This window comes from Dendropsophus ebraccatus, chromosome 10 (genome assembly GCF_027789765.1).
Source record: "Dendropsophus ebraccatus isolate aDenEbr1 chromosome 10, aDenEbr1.pat, whole genome shotgun sequence".
In the NCBI taxonomy this organism is placed as follows: Eukaryota; Metazoa; Chordata; class Amphibia; order Anura; family Hylidae; genus Dendropsophus; species Dendropsophus ebraccatus.
Window position 1 is genome coordinate 7,024,395 of NC_091463.1, and position 24,042 is coordinate 7,048,436.

Below are 24,042 nucleotides of genomic sequence, written 5' to 3' on the forward strand. Positions count from 1 at the left end.
ACTGACACATTATTGTCCTGACTTCCTTTCGTTAAAGAAGTTGTGCAGTCAGTCACTTACAAGACTGACTGACTGACTGGCTGCAGCTGCTGCACCACATCTTCATCCTCCTCCCCCACCCCCTGATACAGTCCACACACTACACTGTGACTTTCATTTCACCTTCATGGCTGATGTCACTTCATATCCCATCCCAGATCTGTGTCACCCTCAAACCCCATGAAGAGGAAGGTGAGGAGGAGGAGGATGGAGAGTGTTGTAGTAGTCATAGAACTAATAATCATCAGAAAGAAAAAGTAAGATATTAATGTCCAGTCTATAGAATATGTCACAGATCTGTCCGGACACTGTGTGACACTCCACCTGCACATCCCATCAGCTCCAATATATTATATACAGGTGGAGGGTCAGACAGGTACATGGCACAGGAACTATACCTGGAGAGAGGGGAGAGAGAGAGAGAGAGAGAGAGAGAGAAGATAGATAGGACATAGATAGATAGATAGATAGATAGATAGATAGATAGATAGATAGATAATAGATAGATAGATAGATAGATAGATAGATAGATAGATAGGAGATAGATAGGAGATACATAGATAGGAGATAGGAGATAGGAGATAGATAGATAGGAGATAGGAGATAGATAGAGAGAGAGATAGATAGATAGATAGATAGATAGATAGATAGATAGATAGGAGATAGATAGATAGGAGATAGGAGATAGGAGATAGATAGATAGGAGATAGGAGATAGATAGAGAGAGAGATAGATAGATAGATAGATAGATAGATAGATAGATAGATAGATAGATAGATAGATAGGAGATAGATAGATAGATAATAGATAGATAGATAGAGAGAAAGATAGATAGGAGATAGATAGATAGGAGATAGATAGATAGATAGATAGATAGATAGATAGATAGATAGATAGATAGATAGATAGGAGATAGATAGATAGGAGATAGATAGATAGGAGATAGATAGGAGATAGATAGATAGATAGATAGATAGATAGATAGATAGATAGGAGATAGATAGATAGGAGATAGATAGATAGATAGATAGATAGATAGATAGATAGATAGATAGGAGATAGATAGATAGGAGATAGATAATAGATAGATAGAGAGAAAGATAGATAGGAGATAGATAGATAGGAGATAGATAGATAGATAGATAGATAGATAGATAGATAGATAGATAGATAGGAGATAGATAGATAGGAGATAGGAGATAGATAGATAGATAGGAGATAGATAGATAGGAGATAGATAGGAGATAGATAGATAGATAGATAGATAGATAGATAGATAGATAGATAGGAGATAGATAGATAGGAGATAGATAGATAGATAGATAGATAGATAGATAGATAGATAGATAGGAGATAGATAGATAGGAGATAGATAATAGATAGATAGAGAGAAAGATAGATAGGAGATAGATAGATAGGAGATAGATAGATAGATAGATAGATAGATAGATAGATAGATAGATAGATAGATAGGAGATAGATAGATAGGAGATAGGAGATAGATAGATAGATAGATAGATAGATAGATAGATAGATAATAGATAGATAGATAGATAGATAATAGATAGATAGATAGATAGATAGATAGATAGATAGATAGATAGATAGATAGGAGATAGATAGATAGGAGATAGATAGATAGATAGATAGGAGATAGATAGATAGATAGATAGATAGATAGATAGATAATAGATAGATAGATAGATAATTAGATAGATAGATAGATAGATAGATAGATAGATAGGAGATAGATAGATAATTAGATAGATAGGAGATAGATAGATAGATAGATAGATAGATAGATAGGAGATAGATAGGAGATAGATTGGTAGAAAGATAGATAGATAGGAGATAGATAAGCTAATAAATATAATTAATTAAGGTTCAAATCCATGAGAATTATATATATATATATATATATATATACTGTATGTAATTGTTATCTATCTATACACTGTGGGTGACCTTGATGGATTTTGTCTTTTTTTAACCTTTTTTACTATGTAAATATAATGTGTGATTTGTGACTGATAATATTTATGCGTTTGTTGTAAAAGAAATTTGTTTGGTCAAATAAACATGAATCAAACATTGAAATTATTATTATTATTATTATTATTATTATTATTATTATTATTATTATTATTATTATATTACACAATACCGAAACCATTAAAAATCAATGTTAAAAATACAGCTATCGCCTCTCAGTACAGATTGTAATAAACATTGTAATTAATTATAACTAATTCCATCCTTGATAAAATAAATAATAATAATGATGATGATGATGATGATGATGATGATGATGCAGATGTGTTTCCCGCATATTGCCGGCAGCCTGGGGGGGGCAGGGGGGCTGCGGGCAGCAGAGGGTTAATGCATCATTAGAGGCTCCTGAATGATGGGATGAGAGCAAACAAGGTGGAAACCGCCTGTAAACCGCGGCCCGTGAGCTGCGGTAATTAATTCACTGTCTCTTTTAATCAAACTGAAAGAGGATCAGGTTCCTTCTCGTACATGACATCAGCCAAAAAAGTGTCCGGGCAGCCAATGGGAGCGGCGGCTCCGGTGACACGTGTGCTGCCGCCGACACACCGACAGCTCTGCCAAAGTGACACAAGTTGTGGAGAGAAAAGGCTTGAAGTGACAGTGTGTAAGGAGATGTGAGGCTGCACAGGAGCCCTCCCCTCCCCCAGAAGCAGGACACTGCAAGCTACACAACACTTCAAAGGCGGAAGATCTGAGCCGGAGGACCCCCTGGGTGAGTGGGGAGCAGGACACAGCTCACACCACAAGAGTCCTGCAAGAAAGCCGCAAGGTGCTGGAGGAGACGAGACCCTGACAGAGAGACCCTGCTGGAGAGACCCTGCAAGAGAGAGAGCCTGCAAGAGAGAGACCCTGCAAGAGAGAGACCCTGCAAGAGAGAGACCCTGCAAGAGAGACCCTGCAAGAGAGAGACCCTGCTAGAGAGAGACCCTGCTAGAGAGACCTTGGATGTGCAGGGATCCCCCAGAAGAGCCGCTCTCCGAGGTGCTGAAGCGTCTCCAGTCCTAGGATGACCCCCACCACCAGGGGATGACCCCCTGCCTCAGCTGCCGGGTTTGATCATCTCTTCCCCTCTTCTCTTTCTTCTTCTGCTCTCCTGCCTCTCTCCACCAGAGTTGAAGCTTCTTGCACAGCTCCATCTCCTTCATCAGATCGATTTTACCATCATTGAGCAGGTTACACGCCAGAACCTTCTATTGATTTTCCAGCCGGGTCTTCGCCTGAGGTGTCCCGACTACTCCCGACTACTCCCGACCACACAGCTGCAGGACAGCAGTTCTAACCGCCTTGGCCCCGGGGAACCTCTCTGTATGGCACCAGCTCTGAACGGAATTAACTAGAGAAGATTTCTTTGTGGGGGGAAATAGTTTTTTCCTTTTCTTTCCAGGCTCAATGTTAATCTGAAAATTACAAGGAGGCTGGGATGGAAGGATCGAACGGATTTGGGATTGACACCATCCTGTCCCATAGAGCCAGTAGCCCTGGGCTGGCTCAGGTGGACCCATTGATGGGGGATAGCAGGTCCCCCCTGGAGCTCAGCCCCAGGTCAGAGGTCAGCAGCGTCTGCTCTCCTCCACCTTCCCCAGCCAGAGAGTGTCTGGAAGCGGTCAGCAGCAGGCAAGGGGTGGCACTGGCCATAGAGTCCCATCTCCAGCCCGGGCTATCTGCCCCCTCACAATCCAGGACTGTCACTTCTTCTTTCCTCATCAGAGACATCCTAGCAGACTGTAAGCCCCTGGCAACCTGCGCCCCTTACTCCAGCAATGGTCAGCCGCCACAGGACCTCAGCCACTGCCTGGCCGGGAAAACTGCAGAGGACTTCAGGGAAAAACTGGACAAAAGCAGCAGCTCCACCTCCTCAGAGTCTGAATATAAAGGTAAAGGTGAGTTTTACCTATAAGAAACCTGAACCTTAAGTGGCTGCGCTATACAATATACTGAGCGCTATACTGAGGGCTATACAATATACTGGGCGCTATACAATATAATGAGCGCTATACTGAGGGCTATACAATATACTGAGCGCTATACAATATAATGAGCGCTATACTGAGGGCTATACAATATACTGAGCGCTATACTGAGGGCTATACAATATACTGAGCGCTATACTGAGGGCTATACAATATACTGAGCGCTATACTGAGGGCTATACAATATACTGAGCGCTATACTGAGCGCTATACAATATAATGAGCGCTATACTGAGGGCTATACAATATACTGAGCGCTATACTGAGGGCTATACAATATACTGAGCGCTATACTGAGGGCTATACAATATACTGAGCGCTATACAAAATATTGAGCGCTATACTGGGGGCTATACAATATACTGAGCGCTATACAATATAATGAGCGCTATACTGAGAGTTATACAATATACTGAGCGCTATACTGAGGGCTATATAATATACTGAGCGCTATATAATATACTGAGCGCTATACTGAGGGCTATACAATATACTGAGCGCTATACAATATAATGAGCGCTATACTGAGAGTTATACAATATACTGAGCGCTATACTGAGGGCTATATAATATACTGAGCGCTATATAATATACTGAGCGCTATACTGAGGGCTATACAATATACTGAGCGCTATACAATATAATGAGCGCTATACTGAGAGTTATACAATATACTGAGCGCTATACTGAGGGCTATATAATATACTGAGCGCTATACTGAGGGCTATATAATATACTGAGCGCTATACTGAGGGCTATATAATATACTGAGCGCTATACAGAGGGCTATATAATATACTGAGCGCTATACTGAGGGCTATATAATATACTGAGCGCTATACTGAGGGCTATATAATATACTGAGCGCTATACTGAGGGCTATATAATATACTGAGCGCTATACTGAGGGCTATATAATATACTGAGCGCTATACTGAGGGCTATACAATATACTGAGCGCTATACTGACTATAACCGCTAACGGACAAACTCCAAACAAAATATTCCAAATTAATACATTGTATCCACTAATCGGTGTCCGATATTTGGGGAATTCCGAGCGCACAACACAAACTATCAGGAGATTATACATAACTATCGGGAGATTATATAGAACTATCGGGAGATTATATAGAACTATCGGGAGATTATATATAACTATCGGGAGATTATATAGAACTATCGGGAGATTATATAGAACTATCGGGAGATTATATATAACTATCGGGAGATTATATATAACTATCGGGAGATTATATATAACTATCAGGAGATTATATATAACTATCAGGAGATTATATATAACTATCGGGAGATTATACATAACTATCAGGAGATTATATATAACTATCAGGAGATTATACATAACTATCGGGAGATTATACATAACTATCGGGAGATTATACATAACTATCAGGAGATTATACAGAACTATCGGGAGATTATACATAACTATCGGGAGATTATACATAACTATCAGGAGATTATATATAACTATCAGGAGATTATACATAACTATCGGGAGATTATATATAACTATCAGGAGATTATACATAACTATCAGGAGATTATATATAACTATCAGGAGATTATATATAACTATCAGGAGATTATACAGAACTATCAGGAGATTATACAGAACTATCAGGAGATTATATAGAACTATCAGGAGATTATATAGAACTATCAGGAGATTATACATAACTATCAGGAGATTATATATAACTATCGGGAGATTATATAGAACTATCAGGAGATTATATATAACTATCAGGAGATTATATATAACTATCGGGAGATTATATAGAACTATCAGGAGATTATATATGAGGAGATTATATATATCTATTAGGAGATTATATATAACTATCAGATTATACAGAACTATCGGGAGGTTATACATATATACAACTATTGAGAGATACATATACATATAACTATCCAGAGATGTGTGTGTGTGTGTGTGTGTGTGTGTATGTATATGTATATATATATATATATATATATATATATATATATATATATATATATATATATATATATGTTTGTATCGTGTATTTCTTCTCTCTCGGAAGAATTGGCAGCTGTCAGTAATCCGGGTGTAATATGCCAGATATGAGTAATCCGGGTGTAATGTTGCAGATAGAATAGTGGTGGATGCGGGTGTCAGGGTGTCAGCCCCCCTCCCCCTCCTCAGAGGTCTCATTAGCTGATAGAAATATTAGGAATAAATATGGAAGGAACCATAAAAGCGCCCGTGCACATTAGTCAGACAAGCCGCTGCGTCTATTACCATGCGGTGAGTCCTGCGCCATTTAGGGGAAATACTAAATACACGAAATATAAAACGAAAGATTGTAGAGATGTATTTGTGGCGTTTTCCGGATTTCTTCCCGTATTTCTGGAAGGTTCTGACACTAGATACAATGTACACGATGGGTCATTTGGAGATTTTATCAGTCAGAGAGAAGAGGAAAACCAAGCGCTTCATCTTACTGGGAAGAACATTGGAGAGGAGGAATTATTATTATTATTATTATTATTATTATTATTATTATTATTATTATTATTATTATTATGTTATTTATGGAGTAAATCGAATGGTTTCCTACAAGTTGATTGTGATACAAACTGCAGCTTTCCCTCTATAGGAGACCCCCACACCTGCTGTACGGATCATTGCTTATTACTATTATTATTATATTATTATTATTATTATTATTATTATTATTATTATTATTATTATTATTATATTATAATACGTGTCGTTGGTTACTACTATTATTATTATTATTATTATTATTATTATTATTATTATAAGGTGTAATTGGTTGTTATTATTATTATTGTTATTGTTGTAGTGGATTATTCTGTAGTAGGTGATGCGGTTAGTTGCGGTTTGTAAAGACTATTCTGTATGAGGCTTCTGGTGATGCGGTAAATTGCGGTTTTGTAGTAGATTATTCTGTAGGAGGCTCCTGGTGATGCGGTTAGTTGCGGTTTTGTATTGGATTATTCTGTATTAGGTGATGCGGTTAGTTACGGTTTTATTGTGGATTATTTTGTATGAGGCTTCTGGTGATGCGGTTAGTTGCGGTTTTGTAGTGGATTATTCTGTATGAGGCTCCTGGTGATGCGGTTAGTTGCGGTTTTGTAGTGGATTATTCTGTATGAGGCTCCTGGTGATGCGGTTAGTTGCGGTTTTGTAGTGGATTATTCTGTATAAGGCTCCTGGTGATGCGGTTAGTTGGGGTTTTGTAGTGGATTATTCTGTATGAAGCTCCTGGTGATGCGGTTAGTTGCGGTTTTGTAGTGGATTATTCTGTATGAGGTTCCTGGTGATGCGGTTAGTTGCGGTTTTGTAGTGGATTATTCTGTATGAGGCTCCTGGTGATGCGGTTAGTTGCGGTTTTGTAGTGGATTATTCTGTATGAGGCTCCTGGTGATGCGGTTAGTTGCGGTTTTGTAGTGGATTATTCTGTATGAGGCTCCTGGTGATGCGGTTAGTTGCGGTTTTGTAGTGGATTATTCTGTATGAGGCTCCTAGTTCCCTAGTGGCTCAATTAAGCGGATTATTGTCTCCTACTGAGGGAATCAGTCCTGTCAGAGCTGGATACAAACTCCGACCATAAACCTCTGTACACACGTGTCATACAGGCGGTTATATGCAATGCAGCTCACACATCACAGCCAGACAACCGCATCCTGTCCCACAGATAGATAGATAGATAGATAGATAGATAGATAGATAGATAGATAGATAGATAGGAGATAGATAGATAGATAGGAGATAGATAGATAGATAGATAGATAGGAGATAGATAGATAGATAGGAGATAGATAGATAGATAGATAGATAGGAGATAGATAGATAGATAGGAGATAGATAGATAGATAGATAGATAGATAGATAGATAGATAGATAGATAGATAGATAGATAGATAGATAGGAGACAGATAGATAGATAGATAGGAGATAGATAGGAGATAGATAGATAGATAGGAGATAGATAGATAGATAGATAGATAGATAGATAGATAGATAGGAGATAGATAGATAGATAGGAGATAGATAGGAGATAGATAGATAGATAGATAGATAGGAGATAGATAGATAGGAGATAGGAGATAGATAGATAGATAGGAGATAGATAGATAGATAGATAGATAGATAGATAGATAGATAGATAGATAGATAGATAGATCGATAGATCGATAGATCGATAGATCGATAGATCGATAGATCGATAGATCGATAGATCGATAGATCGATAGATCGATAGATCGATAGATCGATAGATAGGAGATAGGAGATAGATAGATAGATAGATAGATAGATAGATAGGAGATAGATAGATAGGAGATAGATAGAGAGATAGATAGATAGATAGGAGATAGATAGATAGATAGATAGATAGGAGATAGGAGATAGATAGATAGGAGATAGATAGATAGATAGATACACATACACACACACTAATATATATATCTATCTCCTCTAGCTGCGACCCCGGCCCTGAGTTGCTGAGGGGCAGTGAGGGGCACAGGACCCCCCCACCTACAGCCGGAGGGAAGAGGATGGGATTGTCCTCAGGATTAGTATTGGATTCAGTATCTGTATAGGAATTATATTATTATGTTTCTTATTTGTGTAGAGAATCTTATAAAATAATAAAAGAAAAACAAACAAAAAGCAGCGTGTGTCCGCAATAATCCCATCACACTGTATATAATATATACCATCAGGCTCTGTATATAATATATACCATCAGGCTCTGTATATAATATATACCATCAGGCTCTGTATATAATATATACCATCAGGCTCTGTATATAATATATACCATCAGGCTCTGTATACCATCAGGCTCTATATATAATATATACCATCAGGCACTGTATATAATATATACCATCAGGCTCTGTATACCATCAGGCTCTATATATAATATATACCATCAGGCTCTGTATACCATCAGGCACTGTATATAAAATATACCATCAGGCTCTGTATACCATCAGGCTCTATATATAATATATACCATCAGGCACTGTATATAATATATACCATCAGGCTCTGTATACCATCAGGCTCTATATATAATATATACCATCAGGCACTGTATATAATATATACCATCAGGCTCTGTATACCATCAGGCTCTATATATAATATATATACCATCAGGCTCTGTATATACTATATATACCATCAGGCTCTGTATATACTATATATACCATCAGGCTCTGTATATACTATATATACCATCAGGCTCTGTATATACTATATATACCATCAGGCTCTGTATATACTATATATACCATCAGGCTCTATATATAATATATATACCATCAGGCTCTGTATATACTATATATACCATCAGGCTCTGTATATACTATATATACCATCAGGCTCTGTATATACTATATATACCATCAGGCTCTGTATATACTATATATACCATCAGGCTCTGTATATACTATATATACCATCAGGCTCTGTATATAATATATACCATCAGGCTCTGTATATAATATATACCATCAGGCTCTGTATACCATCAGGCTCTGTATATAATATATATACCATCAGGCTCTGTATATACTATATATACCATCAGGCTCTGTATATAATATATACCATCAGGCTCTGTATATAATATATACCATCAGGCTCTGTATACCATCAGGCTCTGTATATAATATATATACCATCAGGCTCTGTATATAATATATATACCATCAGGCTCTGTATATGATATATACCATCAGGCATATATATATCGGCATCATATACTGTAATGTATATACCTGTCAGAGAGCCGCACTATATACCGCACTGTCCGGGTATGGGCCAGCCTAGCTTGTCATTTGGCACAATGTAGATAGTATCAGGATGCGGTTTTTGTAGGATTACACAGGACTGCAAATAATCCGAAAGATATTCCAGCCCGAATATATATATACATATATATATATATATATATATATATATATATATATATATATATATATATATTCGTACAGATTCTAATAAGCAGGTGTTACACATATATTGTACAATATAAATCTACACCCAGCTATTATAATGGGTCCTGTGTATATAGTCTTGTCTGTATATGTAATGTTTAGCACACGTTTATATATACATTATACATCTATAACCTGCTCTCTCTCTGTACTGTGTATCCCATCTGCCATATATACTGCTATCATCTATAATAAACTGATTATCATTTGTACTTTGCATGAAATCTATAGCACAGAATTATTATAACCTAATGTATAACTAATATAATAACCTGGATTATATGTGCTGTATACACAGGAGCCTATATGTGCTGTATACACAGGAGCCTATATGTGCTGTATACACAGGAGCCTATATGTGCTGTATACACCGGACCCTATATGTGCTGTATACACAGGAGCCTGTATGTGCTGTATACACAGGAGCCTATATGTGCTGTATACACAGGAGCCTATATGTGCTGTATACACAGGAGCCTATATGTGCTGTATACACAGGAGCCTATATGTGCTGTATACACAGGAGCCTATATGTGCTGTATACACAGGAGCCTATATGTGCTGTATACACAGGAGCCTATATGTGCTGTATACACAGGAGCCTATATGTGCTGTATACACATTAGCCTATATGTGCTGTATACACAGGAGCCTATATGTGCTGTATACACATTAGCCTATATGTGCTGTATACACAGGAGCCTATATGTGCTGTATACACATTAGCCTATATGTGCTGTATACACAGGAGCCTATATGTGCTATATACACAGGAGCCTATATGTGCTGTATACACAGGAGCCTATATGTGCTGTATACACAGGAGCCTGTATGTGCTGTATACACAGGAGCCTATATGTGCTGTATACACAGGAGCCTATATGTGCTATATACACAGGAGCCTATATGTGCTGTATACACAGGAGCCTATATGTGCTGTATACACAGGAGCCTGTATGTGCTGTATACACAGGAGCCTATATTACATGTAGAGCACAGGTCTATTATAAGCTGTCCTGTATCTGCACTATAATAAGCTGGTGTTTATATGATGTATATGTGATAGTCCTGTATCTTGTATAATCCGCACCGCTGCTATAGTTACCTGCATTGTTGCCTTGGAGAATTGTCGCAGCGGTTGCGGCGTTATTGTGGTTATTAGCGACTAATCGTTATAATGAACAGCTCCTAATTGTGATGATTGATGGTTGCAGTAAAGGAGGAGGGGGAGCGGGAAATCTCCAGCTCCAGGGAGAGCCCCCCGGTCCGGCTGAAGAAGCCCCGCAAGGCCCGCACCGCCTTCACCGACCACCAGTTGGCGCAGCTGGAGAGAAGCTTCGAGAGGCAGAAGTACCTGAGTGTCCAGGACAGGATGGAGCTGGCGGCCTCCCTCAACCTCACCGACACCCAGGTGAAGACCTGGTACCAGAACCGCAGGTCAGTGTACACACACACACACACACACACACACACACACACACACCGCAGTACAGTGAGAATACAGCCAAACTAGCTGCTTCAGGGGCCGCCAGCGCCACATTTATAATATTACCGCATCTCAGGAGTTACCCGACTACACAACTAATTGCAGAAGTCGGCGCCGGGATAGCACTAAATCCCAGCAAGCCATGATGATAGCAACCTGCGCCAAAAAGTGCAACCCTAGCTGCTGCAAAACTACATGGCCTCTCAGTGCATGATGGGGGATGTAGTTTGGCAACAACTGAAGAGACAATTAGTCCTGGAGATGACAGATTGTGGGATCGTCAGGACCCCCCATGTGATCATATTCACCTTACACCACCTATTATCAATGGGGGAAAGGAAAAGGCAGAGATAACAAAAAGATTTATGGGAAATATAGTAAAGTAAAAAAAATAAATAAAATAAATAATATTAATAATAAAACTCTTTAAAAACAACAACAAAAAAACTTTTCCAGTATCTCCCCCATCCATATTAGCAGTATACAGGGCTGAAGACTCAGTAGATGATTTCATGTTTCATAAAATAATAATACTACAATAATAATAATAATAATAAAAATAATAATAATAAATCATATATCGTCTGATTGGGCCAGGAATAATAATAATAATTCTAATAATAATAATAAGAAGTAGTTACATCTCCCTATAAAATAAAAACATAAATTATACATTCCCCAGTTGGATAAGATTGTATAAGCATAAACAAACAAACAAAAATCACACACACACACACACACACACACACACACACACACTTAATAACAAAGGTTCGGCTAGTACAGGTACAATGCAATAATAATTATAGTTACTAAAATTATAATGGAAAAAAAGAAAAAAAGGGAAGATATATTTCGCAACCTTTTCATAATACTTTTAAGCCTTTGTTCACACACAGTATTTCCCTCAGGATTTTGCTCAGTATTTTTGCAACCAAAACCAGAAGTCGGTCAAAAACTCAGAAGCTGGGCAACTCTGTCCATTATAATTTTGCCCTGTCAGTTCCTCTCCTGATTTGGTTGGGAAAAAAAAAACAAAAAAAAAAAAACTAAAAGAAATACTGTGTGTGGACATGGCCTGAAAGTGTATAATAAAAACAAGAAACTAATTATTATTCTATGTATTCCTATTATATCATCTACTATTTTATATATTATTTTATAACTTTTTTTATATATTATTTATTATTGTTTTCTTCCGATGTCGTTATTATATTACTTTTTTTATATATTATTATTTATTATTGTTTTCTTCTTATTTTAGTAACAATATTAATTATTATTATTTTATTTTCCCTTTCTAAAACACTTTCCAACCTGCGTCTCTCCAGCTGTTCCAAAACTCCAGCCCTCAGCCTGCATGATGGGAGTTGTAGTTTTGCAACAGCTGGAAAGCCGCAGGTTAGAAAATACTGTTAACAGTAAGAAAATAAAAATTCCATACTTACTAAAAGTTTATCAAAATTAAAATGATAAAAAATAAATAAATAAATAAAAAATTAGATGATGAACCAATTCTAAATGTTTGTTTCCATTTGCATCTCTTTATGGCGTCAGAAAAGCGACAAGGTTGTTCTCCGCATAAACACCCGGATATAACACATTGAGACATTAATAATAAATTAACTATTTCTACTTTGGGCATCAATAATTAACGGCGTCTTCAGTAATTACACAATTATTATAATTATGATTTATGAATAATTCAGCCCGGGAAATAGAAGGATTTTTTGGGAAGAGGAGGCGGCTGAGAGGAGGAAGCGATTGGGCTCCGTCACTTATATGATTGAATTATTATAGAATATGTCCAATAGATTGTGACATCCCTGGCGCGGTGTCCTGAGGGGATCGCACTGGCGTACGAGCTCAACCATTTATACACCGCCATCCCGCTTTACTTTTTTTTCAGATACAATTTTTATAATATTTGATTTCCAGTTTTTAAGTTTGTTGTTTTTCTTGTCGGTTTTGTTATAGTTGTGCAGATTGTTACTGGGAATCCTACTTCATGTTTCTTCAGGAGATACCTGAGAAGCCGCAGCACTTTATTAGGTTTAGCAGTTCTTTTTTTTTTTTTTTTTTAATTGAGTAAAACTAAATAAATTTGTTTGAAATGTTTTGAAATGTAAAATGTTTTATTCAGGTTGTAAATATTGCTAAAAATGATTAGAATATAAAAAAAACCTAAAATATTTTACAAACAAACTTATTAGTTCACATTTACTTCAATATTTGTCTGTAAAAAAAGATAAATATTTACATATGTGTGTGATCTAATATCTCTCTTCTCATCTATCTATCTATCTATCTCCTATCTATCTATCTATCTATCTCCTATCTATCTATCTATCTATCTATCTATCTATCTATCTCCTATCTATCTATCTATCTCCTATCTATCTATCTCCTATCTATCTATCTATCTATCTCTCTATCTCTCTCCTATCTATCTATCTATCTATCTCTCTCTCTCCTATCTATCTATCTATCTATCTATCTATCTCTCTCTCTCTCTCTCTCCCCTATCTATCTCCTATCTCCTATCTATCTATATCTTATCTATCTATCTATCTCCTATCTATCTATCTCCTATCTATCTATCTATCTATCTATCTATCTATCTATCTATCTATCTATCTATCTATCCATCCATCCATCCATCCATCTCCCTATCTATCCTCTCTCATATCAATCATGTCATTCATATACAGGAAGTATAAATAATAGTAACATATAAACAAGTTACAAGCACAGGAACAATCCTTGTAGTCATAAAGTAATAATAAGGAAAAATAAACCACCACAACACCGTACAAGCCTTTCCCTGTATACACATATGTCCCTGTCCGGACTCATCCCAGATAGGTGAGAAGCAGCTGCTGCACTCAGGGTCCCTTCCACCCATAGGCTGACATGGTGCATGGCGGTCACTTATGAAGGATCCAGGATAGCTGCCCTATAGTGTAGTCATGGCGGTAAAAAAAAAGTCCCAACATAAAACAGTCTGTGATGGGATGGAACACGCAGCACGCCGGCTATACGTGACCCCTCATCTGTATTCTTGTCAGTAACCACTATTACATCTCGTGTAGGTCTCACATTTTCTTGCCATTGAATACTGGGGTATTCATTTAAGTCCTAGATCCTCCAGCTATGTTAGAACTATAGGTCCCAGCATGCCTTGGCAGCTTTAGAACCAATCCTGGTAGAAGATTTCACCAATCACTGTACTGATCCTAACACAAAACATCTAAGAATGTGTCCAATATCAACCTTTATACCGAATGCACATGCCGGAAACCTTCTTAAAGGGTAACTCCATCCAAAATAGAAAGTTCCCAATTTACTTCACTGCTGTCTCTCTGGTTCAGTTCTGTCCTTAAATGATGTGATTCTTCTACATTACAGTCAAAAATTTAGTCCAGTTTTTGTATGAATTGGATGTTGTCACAGCTCCGCCTCCATATTGCTAACACAAACGAATAGGATATGCTTCAAATATTAAGATCTGTTTTGTTTTTCTGACGCAGGACAAAGTGGAAGAGACAGACGGCGGTCGGACTGGAGTTACTGGCTGAAGCGGGAAATTACTCTGCTCTGCAAAGAATGTTTCCTTCTCCGTACTTCTACCCACAAAGCCTGGTGTCCAACCTGGACCCGGGTGCCGCACTTTACCTCTACAGAGGTCCTACTGCACCTCCCCCGGCTCTACAGAGACCTCTGGTCCCCAGGATCCTCATTCACGGACTACAAGGTGGCGCTGAGCCCCCACCTGCCCTGCCCCCCCTGACAGGAGTCCTACCAAGGTCGGCACAGCCGCGGTGAAGGGGTCTATGGCAGCTCAACCGGTGCCAAAGTCATAGACTTCATAATGCACCAGAGAACGGGTGACCCCATCAGCGATGGGACTGTACATATGGACTAGCTGGGGAGCCGCCCTACAAAGACAAAAAAGTGACCTTGAGACTTGAGAGGAGATTTAAAAATGACAAGAAGACTAAAACATGATGTTATATGGTTGAACTCGATCACAATCTCAGAACCTGTCATTTCCCATGAATCGTTTATTATCATCAGCGTTCTTAGCATGATGGAAGAACATAGGAAACGTAACAAGAAAGTACCCAAAAATACTAAAATGTCACCAGTACGTCAAAACCATAAGTCAATGACAACATCTCTTATAACTCTCATAGTTGGGTGACAACCAACATGGCTGCGATCACAGGTGGAGGTCACCCAACATGGCTGCCATTATAGCTGAGTGACAACCAACATGGCTGCCATTACAGGTGGGGGTCACCCAACATGGCTGCCATTATAGCTGGGTGACAACCAACATGGCTACCATCACAGGTGGGGGTCACACAACATGGCTGCCATCATAGCTGAGTGACAACCAACATGGCTGCCATTATAGCTGAGTGACAACCAACATGGCTGCCATTACAGGTGGGGGTCAACCAACATGGCTGCCATTATAGCCGGATGACAGCCAACATGGCTGCCATTATAGCTGGATGACAACCAAAATGGCTGCCATTACAGGTGTGGGGGGGTCACCCAACATGGCTGCCATTACAGGTGAATGACAACCAACATGGCTGCCATCACAGGTGGAGGTCACACAACATGGCTGCCATTATAGCTGAGTGACAACTAACATGGCTGCCATTACAGGTGGGGGTCACCCAACATGGCTGCCATTATAGCCGGATGACAGCCAACATGGCTGCCATTATAGCTAGATGACAACCAACATGGCTGCCATTACAGGTGTGGGTCACACAACATGGCTGCCATTACAGGTGGTGGTCACCCAACATGGCTGCCATTATAGCTGGATGACAACCAACATGGCTGCCATTACAGGTGGGGGTGACCCAACATGGTTACCATTTATTATAGCTGGGTGACAACCAACATGGTTACCATTCTTTATAGCTGGGTGACAACCAACATGGCTGCCATTACAGGTGGTGGTCACCCAACATGGTTACCATTCATTATAGTTGGGTGACAACCAACATGGCTGCCATTACAGGTGGTGGTGGGGTGGAGTATCACCCAACATGGCTGCCATTCCAGGTGGGTGACAACCAACGTGGCTGCCATTATAGCTGGGGGTCAACTGGGTCTCCGGACTTCAGGATCAGTCAAGCACAGGGAACAGATTATTTTTAATCTTTGGGGTACACATAGCCTTTAATTACGGCTGGGGGAAAAGATATTGAAATTTGAAGGGGAGGGGGTTGAGGTTACGATACCAATTCTGGCATCTTATGTGGCAGAGGGGTCTTCAGGCCCTTTTAGTCACCAGAGCCCAGGTGAGAATGCTACCTCCTTAATTGCAAGTATCACAAGACCCAATATGTATTCCAAATGCAAAACCTTGTATCTCATTTACAGAGAAGATTGTCAGCTTGGTGTAAATGGGTCTTAACTTAACATGGCGGCCTCCGTGGTCAACTCAATATAAAAAAAAATATTTTAATTATTCCTGAGGCCAAAAATTCACTGTGATTTAAGATTTGATCTTCCTGGAAAAGACTAAAAGGTGTTGAATAAGCCAATCCTATTTGTCATCCTGTAAGCCCCGCCCCTGAGGATCCCTATAACTACACAATTGAGTATTTTTAACGTTTTACACATTGCTGCTATCCCCGTAAGCACATTCACATAGCGTGATATGGACCTACAAGATCCTGCCATAGGTTCACAGGTCTGTGGTTCCATATCACAGTGCCCGCTATCTTCCATATGACTTGGGTGACTTTTTGTAACACAAGAAAGAAATACAAACCTGTCCACGTACCTCAGGCCAAATATAAAAACGCAACCTCTAAATTATTTGGAGATGGTGATAATTCTGGACGAAGCAATGTTATTTCTGAGATATCGGTGGTCTTCTGCCTGTACATAGTCCTTTGTATATTTAGCGTCCTTGTCTACCTATTTATAAAGAACAAAAATTACGCCATTGAATATCATTTTCCCAGGGAAAAAAAAAAAAAAACATAGCAAAAAAAATTGAAATACAGAGAAACCTAATAAGTTAACCTCTTCTGTGCCACTGTAACCGATTCAATTCAAGGTGTCAGAAAAATTTGAAATTTTTGTTGCAAAGTGCCCTGAGGAACCTCTTGCAATAGGACGGGAACACGGTCAGAACATTATACAGTTGCAAAATTTTCCTTCTTGAATAAACCGTTCTCATGAACATGGTGGGAAAGTCAATAGTGTGGGCGGCCATTTTGTGAATAATGCCTTGACTACAACAAAAAAAAAAAAACAGTGTGATGCTGCTGCCTCGCCATATTCTCCTGTGATACGTCTTGGAATCCTTTAGTATCGTTAGAACTTTCGTGAAGATTAACACCCATAAAATGGCCGCTCACAATTGGTATATGCCATAGCAAAGCATGAGTTCATAGGTCTGTGTCAGTGATTCTAGAAGGCTCCATATGGTATCGGTAATAGATGAACCCCAGATATGTCTGCCCCATCAGTACCGAGGGTGGACTGTACCTTATTCGTGTCAGCAGGAGGCGCCATGCATGGATGATCGCTCCCCACTGAATTGAATGGGCGCTATGGCGATATGAAAAGTTAACTTCCATTGGAATGGCCCATTTTGGTGATGGTGGTGGGGTATTCTGACATTTAAAATATATTTAAAGGGATTTTTCTGTCTCCCGGCATGGCAGAGGTTAACCCCTTCTCTACAGTATTTTTTAAGCGCCCGTGGACCCAAATGTCATCATCACTTATTTATTCACTGTTCAATGATATCAAAATGCCAGAAAAATCATTAAAAACTATTCAAAAAATATTATCGCTGTGTCACGCATTTTATGGCAATCAACAAGGGAAGCCATTTTGTAGACGGTGACGAAACGCTACAGTTGTGGATGGGGTGTGTGTGTGTGAAATTCCCAAAATGGCTGCCTCTGTTTTATATTGCTATTTTTCCAAGATGGAATATTGAACCCTCAATGTCAAGGTATGAATGTCAGGCGGGTCATTGCGAGAATGGCGGTATATCATATGGCTGAGGAGTCTGTGATTATACACGCATAGAGCAGTATAGTTAGTAGTAGTCTGTCATGTTTTAGGATGTATACTCCAATGCCGGGATGATGGAACCTACCACCCTCCAACTGTTACAAAACTACATCTCCCATCATGCCTGGACAGCCAAAGGCTGTCCAGGCATGATGGGAGTTGTAGTTTTGCAACAGCTGGAGGGTGGAAGGTTCCACCATCCCTGATCTAATGGAATAGGCACAAGGATTAGTACTGGGACTACAACTCTCATCATGCCCTGTCAGACATCCCTTATAGCTCTACTACAACTCTAAACTACCTTGGGGGTTCAGCTATAAACCCCAGTGCGGCCCAGGGGGAGAGCAGTTGCCCATAGCAACCAGCAAATCACACCTCTTGCTTGAGTAGTTAGTTTCCCTTAGCAACCAATCACAGTCCAACTTTCATTTTACCACAGCATTTTAATAAATGAAAGCCGAGCTGTGATTGGTTGCCATTGGTAATAAACAGTTCCTCAAGGCCCAGGTTTTTTTAAAGGAGTTATCCGGGCTTAGAAACACGGAAACATGGTCGCTTTCCTCTAGAATCAACACCACTGTTCTACTTAGTTTCAGTGTGGGGTTTTGTGATTCAGTTTACATTGAAGTAAATGGAGCCAAACTGCAATACTGCACACAACCTGGAGACAGGGGTGGCACTGTTTTTGCAAGAAATCTGCTTTTATTGCTTATGCTGAAAAAAAAATTTTAAATTTTTTTTTTCATATATATATATATATATATATATATATATATATATATATATATATATATATATATATATATATACACACACATCATACCGCATAGAGAGGGTCAACCACGTATGGTGCATTTTTAGTCGCAGAATGTGTCTCTTCATGGATATTGTAAGGTCCCCATTGCACCAAATGATAAAAGAATATATGAGATGGATGATCTCTGGAGGAATGTGATACGAAAGACCATCCATCTTGTATATTACGTTATCACACATTGATAGGACAACACTAAGGCCTCCTTCACTATCTGTATATTGCAGGCCGTATACTGTAGACAACATGGGGCGGTTTTCGGCCCTCCAGCTGTTTCAAAACTACAATTCCCATCATGCCTGGAGAGCCACAAAAAAAAAATAAAAAAAATTGTGGAGTGACTGGGTCCGTGCAAATGGATTACCACCTGTTTTCCATCCATACTCAATAAATCTGTGGGGACCCACATAACAAGTCTGACTATACATACACCCAGAAGTAGAAGACCTGACCACATCCACCTGACACAGGTCCTGGGCGCTGATACACTGTAACGAGTCCTGCAGCTGTGAGCATCTCCAATCGGCTCATGTCTAACATGACATCAGAAGCATAATGAGATACAACATGGGCGCCATATTACAAACCTGTACAACCTAGATTTGTGATGAAGTCCTGTGAATGAGACTGTATACATAAATGACAGGATCTCTACATAGGGTTACCCAGCCACTTGGTTGTGTCACATTGTACCCAGTACCTGTGAACATTGTCTATTTTGTTAGTAGCCACAACTGTGATAAAGTTGCACAAAATATTTTGGTTGTGCACTTTATGGTGCATTTACGCAGACAGATTTTTGAAGCCAAAGCCAGGAACAGACTATAATCAGGGAAAGACTTTGATTTCTCATATTTTCAGATCCATTCCTGGCTTTGGGCCCTATTACGCCAGCAGATTATCTGACAGATTTTTTTTAAGCCAAAGCCAGGAATAGATTTGAAAAGAAGAGGAATCTCAGTCTTTCCTTTATTACCTGTTCTCTGTTTATTGTCTATTCCTGGCTTTGGCTCAAAAAAATCTGTCACATAATCTGTTGGTGTAATAAGGGCCTTTGGCTTCGGCTTCAATAATCTCAGATAATCTCTCTGTGTAAACGCACCATTAGATGAGACTTGCCATTGTGTAGCTCCAGCCTTTGCTTAACTTTTAACGCCCCACTTTTTGTTACCCCATTCAGGTGATATGAGTGGGGGGACCCCCTGTGTTATAATAGGACAGTGTACATCATATAAGAGCCATAGGTCACTCACCTGTCTGCTGGCCTGGTCTGATCTGCACTCAGCATCCTGGAGCCTCCTCCCTGATTACCAACACCTATAGCGGGCGGGGAGCCACTGCTCATGGGGGAGAAGAAACTACAGGAAAAGCTTTCTGTATCAGGTCCATGGTATAACATGGGGATATCTGTATCTGTAATATGGCGACAAGTCCCGTCCTAGCTGCAGGTGTAATGAACCAAGGTAACGGCATCATAATGGCCAAAGGACAGTCATTGGACCTGATGGTGTGGCCGGGACTTGTAAGGGGCAGTTATAGAAGAAATGTTTTTCCAAAATTGTCAAAATAAGCCCCGACATACATGTAGGCTTCCTAATGGATGGATTTACAGGGGTGACTTTAAATTAATTTTTTTTTTTTTTTTTTTTTACATAATGGAAGTCAATGGAAAATCAGATCCAAACAGATGACACAAATGCATCCCTTTTTGTTCTGTTAGGGTACAAACCCACACACCGTATACACAGCAGATACGCAACAAATACGCAGCAAATACGCAGCAGATTTGTTGGTACAGATTTGATGCTGTGTTCAGTTATTTAGATATAATCTGCTGCGTTTTTGCTGCGTATTTGCTGCGTGTTTGCTGCGTATTTGCTGCGTATCGCAGCAGTAAATACGCTGCTTATACGGTGTGTGGGTTTATACCCTTAAACGGACAGCAAAACCACAGTGTGAACCCAGCCTAATATGGATCGGATATAGGGACGGACATCGCTATTGCATCTGTATAGTAAGCACTGAGGGGATCATCTAGACAGGAAATGTAGAAAGAAAACCATAACCGTGGATGAAATGTCGTATGCATCATATACAGATACTTCACATTGGTGAAATGGATGAACGTACTCAATATGCACATATGTTATTTACAGCCAGGTGAACAGTCCCATAGAGCCCTAGATCACAGTCCAGCTGAAACAGATGTAATACACCTGCAAAATACACTTGTGTGAACGCCGTCTGCCTCCATGTTGGTGTAACGTAGATCCTTTTGTTATGTTTCCATTACGGCCGCGAGTCCCAGTAGAAGTGATCACTGTGATGGTGTCAGTATAGGCCAATAGACCTGTGGCTATAATACTCCTGGTCCAAGTGGCAGATTTACCATGTGATCAGATCAGCCATATACAGACTAGGATAAGTTCACATACAGTTTTTCCGTCAGTCTTTTGGTCAGTGTTTTTTTTCAACCAAAACCAGGAGTGGGTTGAAAACACAGAAACTGTGCAACTCTTTCCATTATGGCTTTTCTATTAGTTCCACTCCTGATTTTGGCTACAAATGCCAACCAAAATACCATGTGTGAACATAGCCTTAAGGGTGCCTTTACATGTACCGTATCGCTGCGTATTTATCGCACAAAACTCGCATGAAAGTTGCTGCGTTTTTTGTGGTGTTAAACTCGCCTGTGAAAATCATGTGCAAATCAAAACTCGCATGTAAAAATCGCAACAAACTCGCATGTAGTAATACACATACATTGACTTGATAGCAATCAGTATCACTGTGGATTTATGTGTGAGAAACTCGCAGCGATAAATACGCAGCGATACGGTACGTGTGAAGGCACCCTTAGGGTATAAACCCACACACCGTATACGCAGCAGATACGCAACAAATACGCAGCAGATTTGTTGGTACAGATTTGATGCTGTGTTCAGTTATTTAGATCTAATCTGCTGCGAGTTTGCTGCGTATCGCAGCAGTAAATACGCTGCATATACGGTGTGTGGGTTTATACCCTTAGGCTACAAACCCACTTGGCGGGTCTGCAGCGAGTCCCCTCGCTGCGTATTTGCAGCGAGACTCGCTGCAGATCCCGGCCCTAGACAAACACGCAGCAGGGATGTACATCCCTGCTGCGAGTTTGTCTGCAGCTTACCCCATTAACCCCCCGTCCGCCGGAGCTGATACTTAACCTGATCCCGGCTCCAGCGGTTCCCAATATCTTCAGCAAGCCGGAGCGGGGACCAGGTGAAGTATATGCTCCAGCCAGCCGCCCGCAGCCCCTTTAACACCTCCCGCAGCCCCGGCTGCCCGATCGCCCCCCCCGCAGCACCGATTGCACGCCCCCCCAATCGCCCCCCCGCAGCACCGATCGCACGCCCCCCCGCAGCACCGATCGCTCGCACGCCCCCCCAATCGCCCCCCTGCAGCCCCGATCGCCCCCCCCCTGGGGCTGCAGGGGGGCGATCGGTGCTGCGGGGGGGGGGCGATTGAGCGGCCGGGGCTGCGGGCGGCTGGCTGGAGCATATACTTCACCTGGTCCCCGCTTCGGCTTGCTGAAGACATCGGGAACCGCCGGAGCCGGGATCAGGTGAAGTATCAGCTCCGGCGGGGTTAATGGGGTGGGCTGCAGACAAACTCGCAGCAGGGATGTACATCCCTGTTGCATGTTTGTCTGCCATTAAAAGTATAGGGCCGGGATCTGCAGTGAGTCACGCTGCAAATACGCAGCAGGGGGACTCGCTGCAGACCCGCCAAGTGGGTTTGTAGCCTTAAGGCATATTTCCATCTCACTTATACCTGCATACCTCCCAACTTTTTGGATGGCCAAAAAGGGACAATTGTAGTTTACTCTAAGAAAATTTGACAGACATTTCTATATTTTTTAATATGCTGCAGATTGATACAATCACACATACAGGATCTGCTGCAGATTGCATCAATCTGCAGCAGATCCTGTATGTGTGATTGCATCAATCTGCAGCAGATCCTGTATGTGTGATTGCATCAATCTGCAGCAGATCCTGTATGTGTGATTGCATCAATCACACATACAGGATCTGCTGCAGATTGATACAATCACACATACAAGATCTGCTGCAGAGTGATGCAATCACACATACAGGATCTGCTGCAGATTGATACAATCACACATCCAGGATCTAATGCAGATTGATGCAATCACACATACAGGATCTAATGCAGATTGATGCAATCACACATACAGGATCTGCTGCAGAGTGATGCAATCACACATACAGGAACTGCTGCAGATTGATACAATCACACATACAGGATCTGCTGCAGATTGATACAATCACACATACAGGATCTGATGCAGATTGATGCAATCACACATACAGGATCTGATGCAGAGTGATGCAATCACACATAAAGGAACTGCTGCAGATTGATACAATCACACATACAGGATCTGCTGCAGATGGATACAATCACACATACAGGATCTGCTGCAGATGGATACAATCACACATACAGGATCTGATGCAGATTGATGCAATCACACATACAGGATCTGCTGCAGAGTGATACAATCACACATACAGGATCTGCTA

General features: G+C 40.3%; 2 protein-coding genes across 2 annotated transcripts in view; both read left to right on the forward strand.

Annotated features, from left to right (window-relative positions):
• The window catches only part of GTF3C4 (general transcription factor IIIC subunit 4), a 660,517-nt gene that overhangs the window by 573,781 nt on the left and 62,694 nt on the right, over positions 1-24,042 (forward strand). The window lies entirely within an intron of this gene.
• Positions 3,512-16,209, forward strand: BARHL1 (BarH like homeobox 1). The gene is made up of 3 exons (XM_069986556.1): positions 3,512-3,965; positions 11,306-11,528; positions 15,108-16,209. The coding sequence occupies exons 1-3, from the start codon at positions 3,512-3,514 to the stop codon at positions 15,400-15,402; spliced, it is 972 nt and encodes a 323-aa protein (XP_069842657.1). The 3' UTR covers positions 15,403-16,209.

Coding starts and splice junctions, on each gene's coding strand:
- BARHL1 (XM_069986556.1), top strand. CDS start 3,512: ATGGAAGGATCGAACGGATTTGGGATTGACACCATCCTGTCCCATAGA. Junction 3,966..11,305: donor CTCAGAGTCTGAATATAAAG/GTAAAGGTGAGT, acceptor TGATGGTTGCAG/TAAAGGAGGAGGGGGAGCGG. Junction 11,529..15,107: donor ACCTGGTACCAGAACCGCAG/GTCAGTGTACAC, acceptor TTTCTGACGCAG/GACAAAGTGGAAGAGACAGA.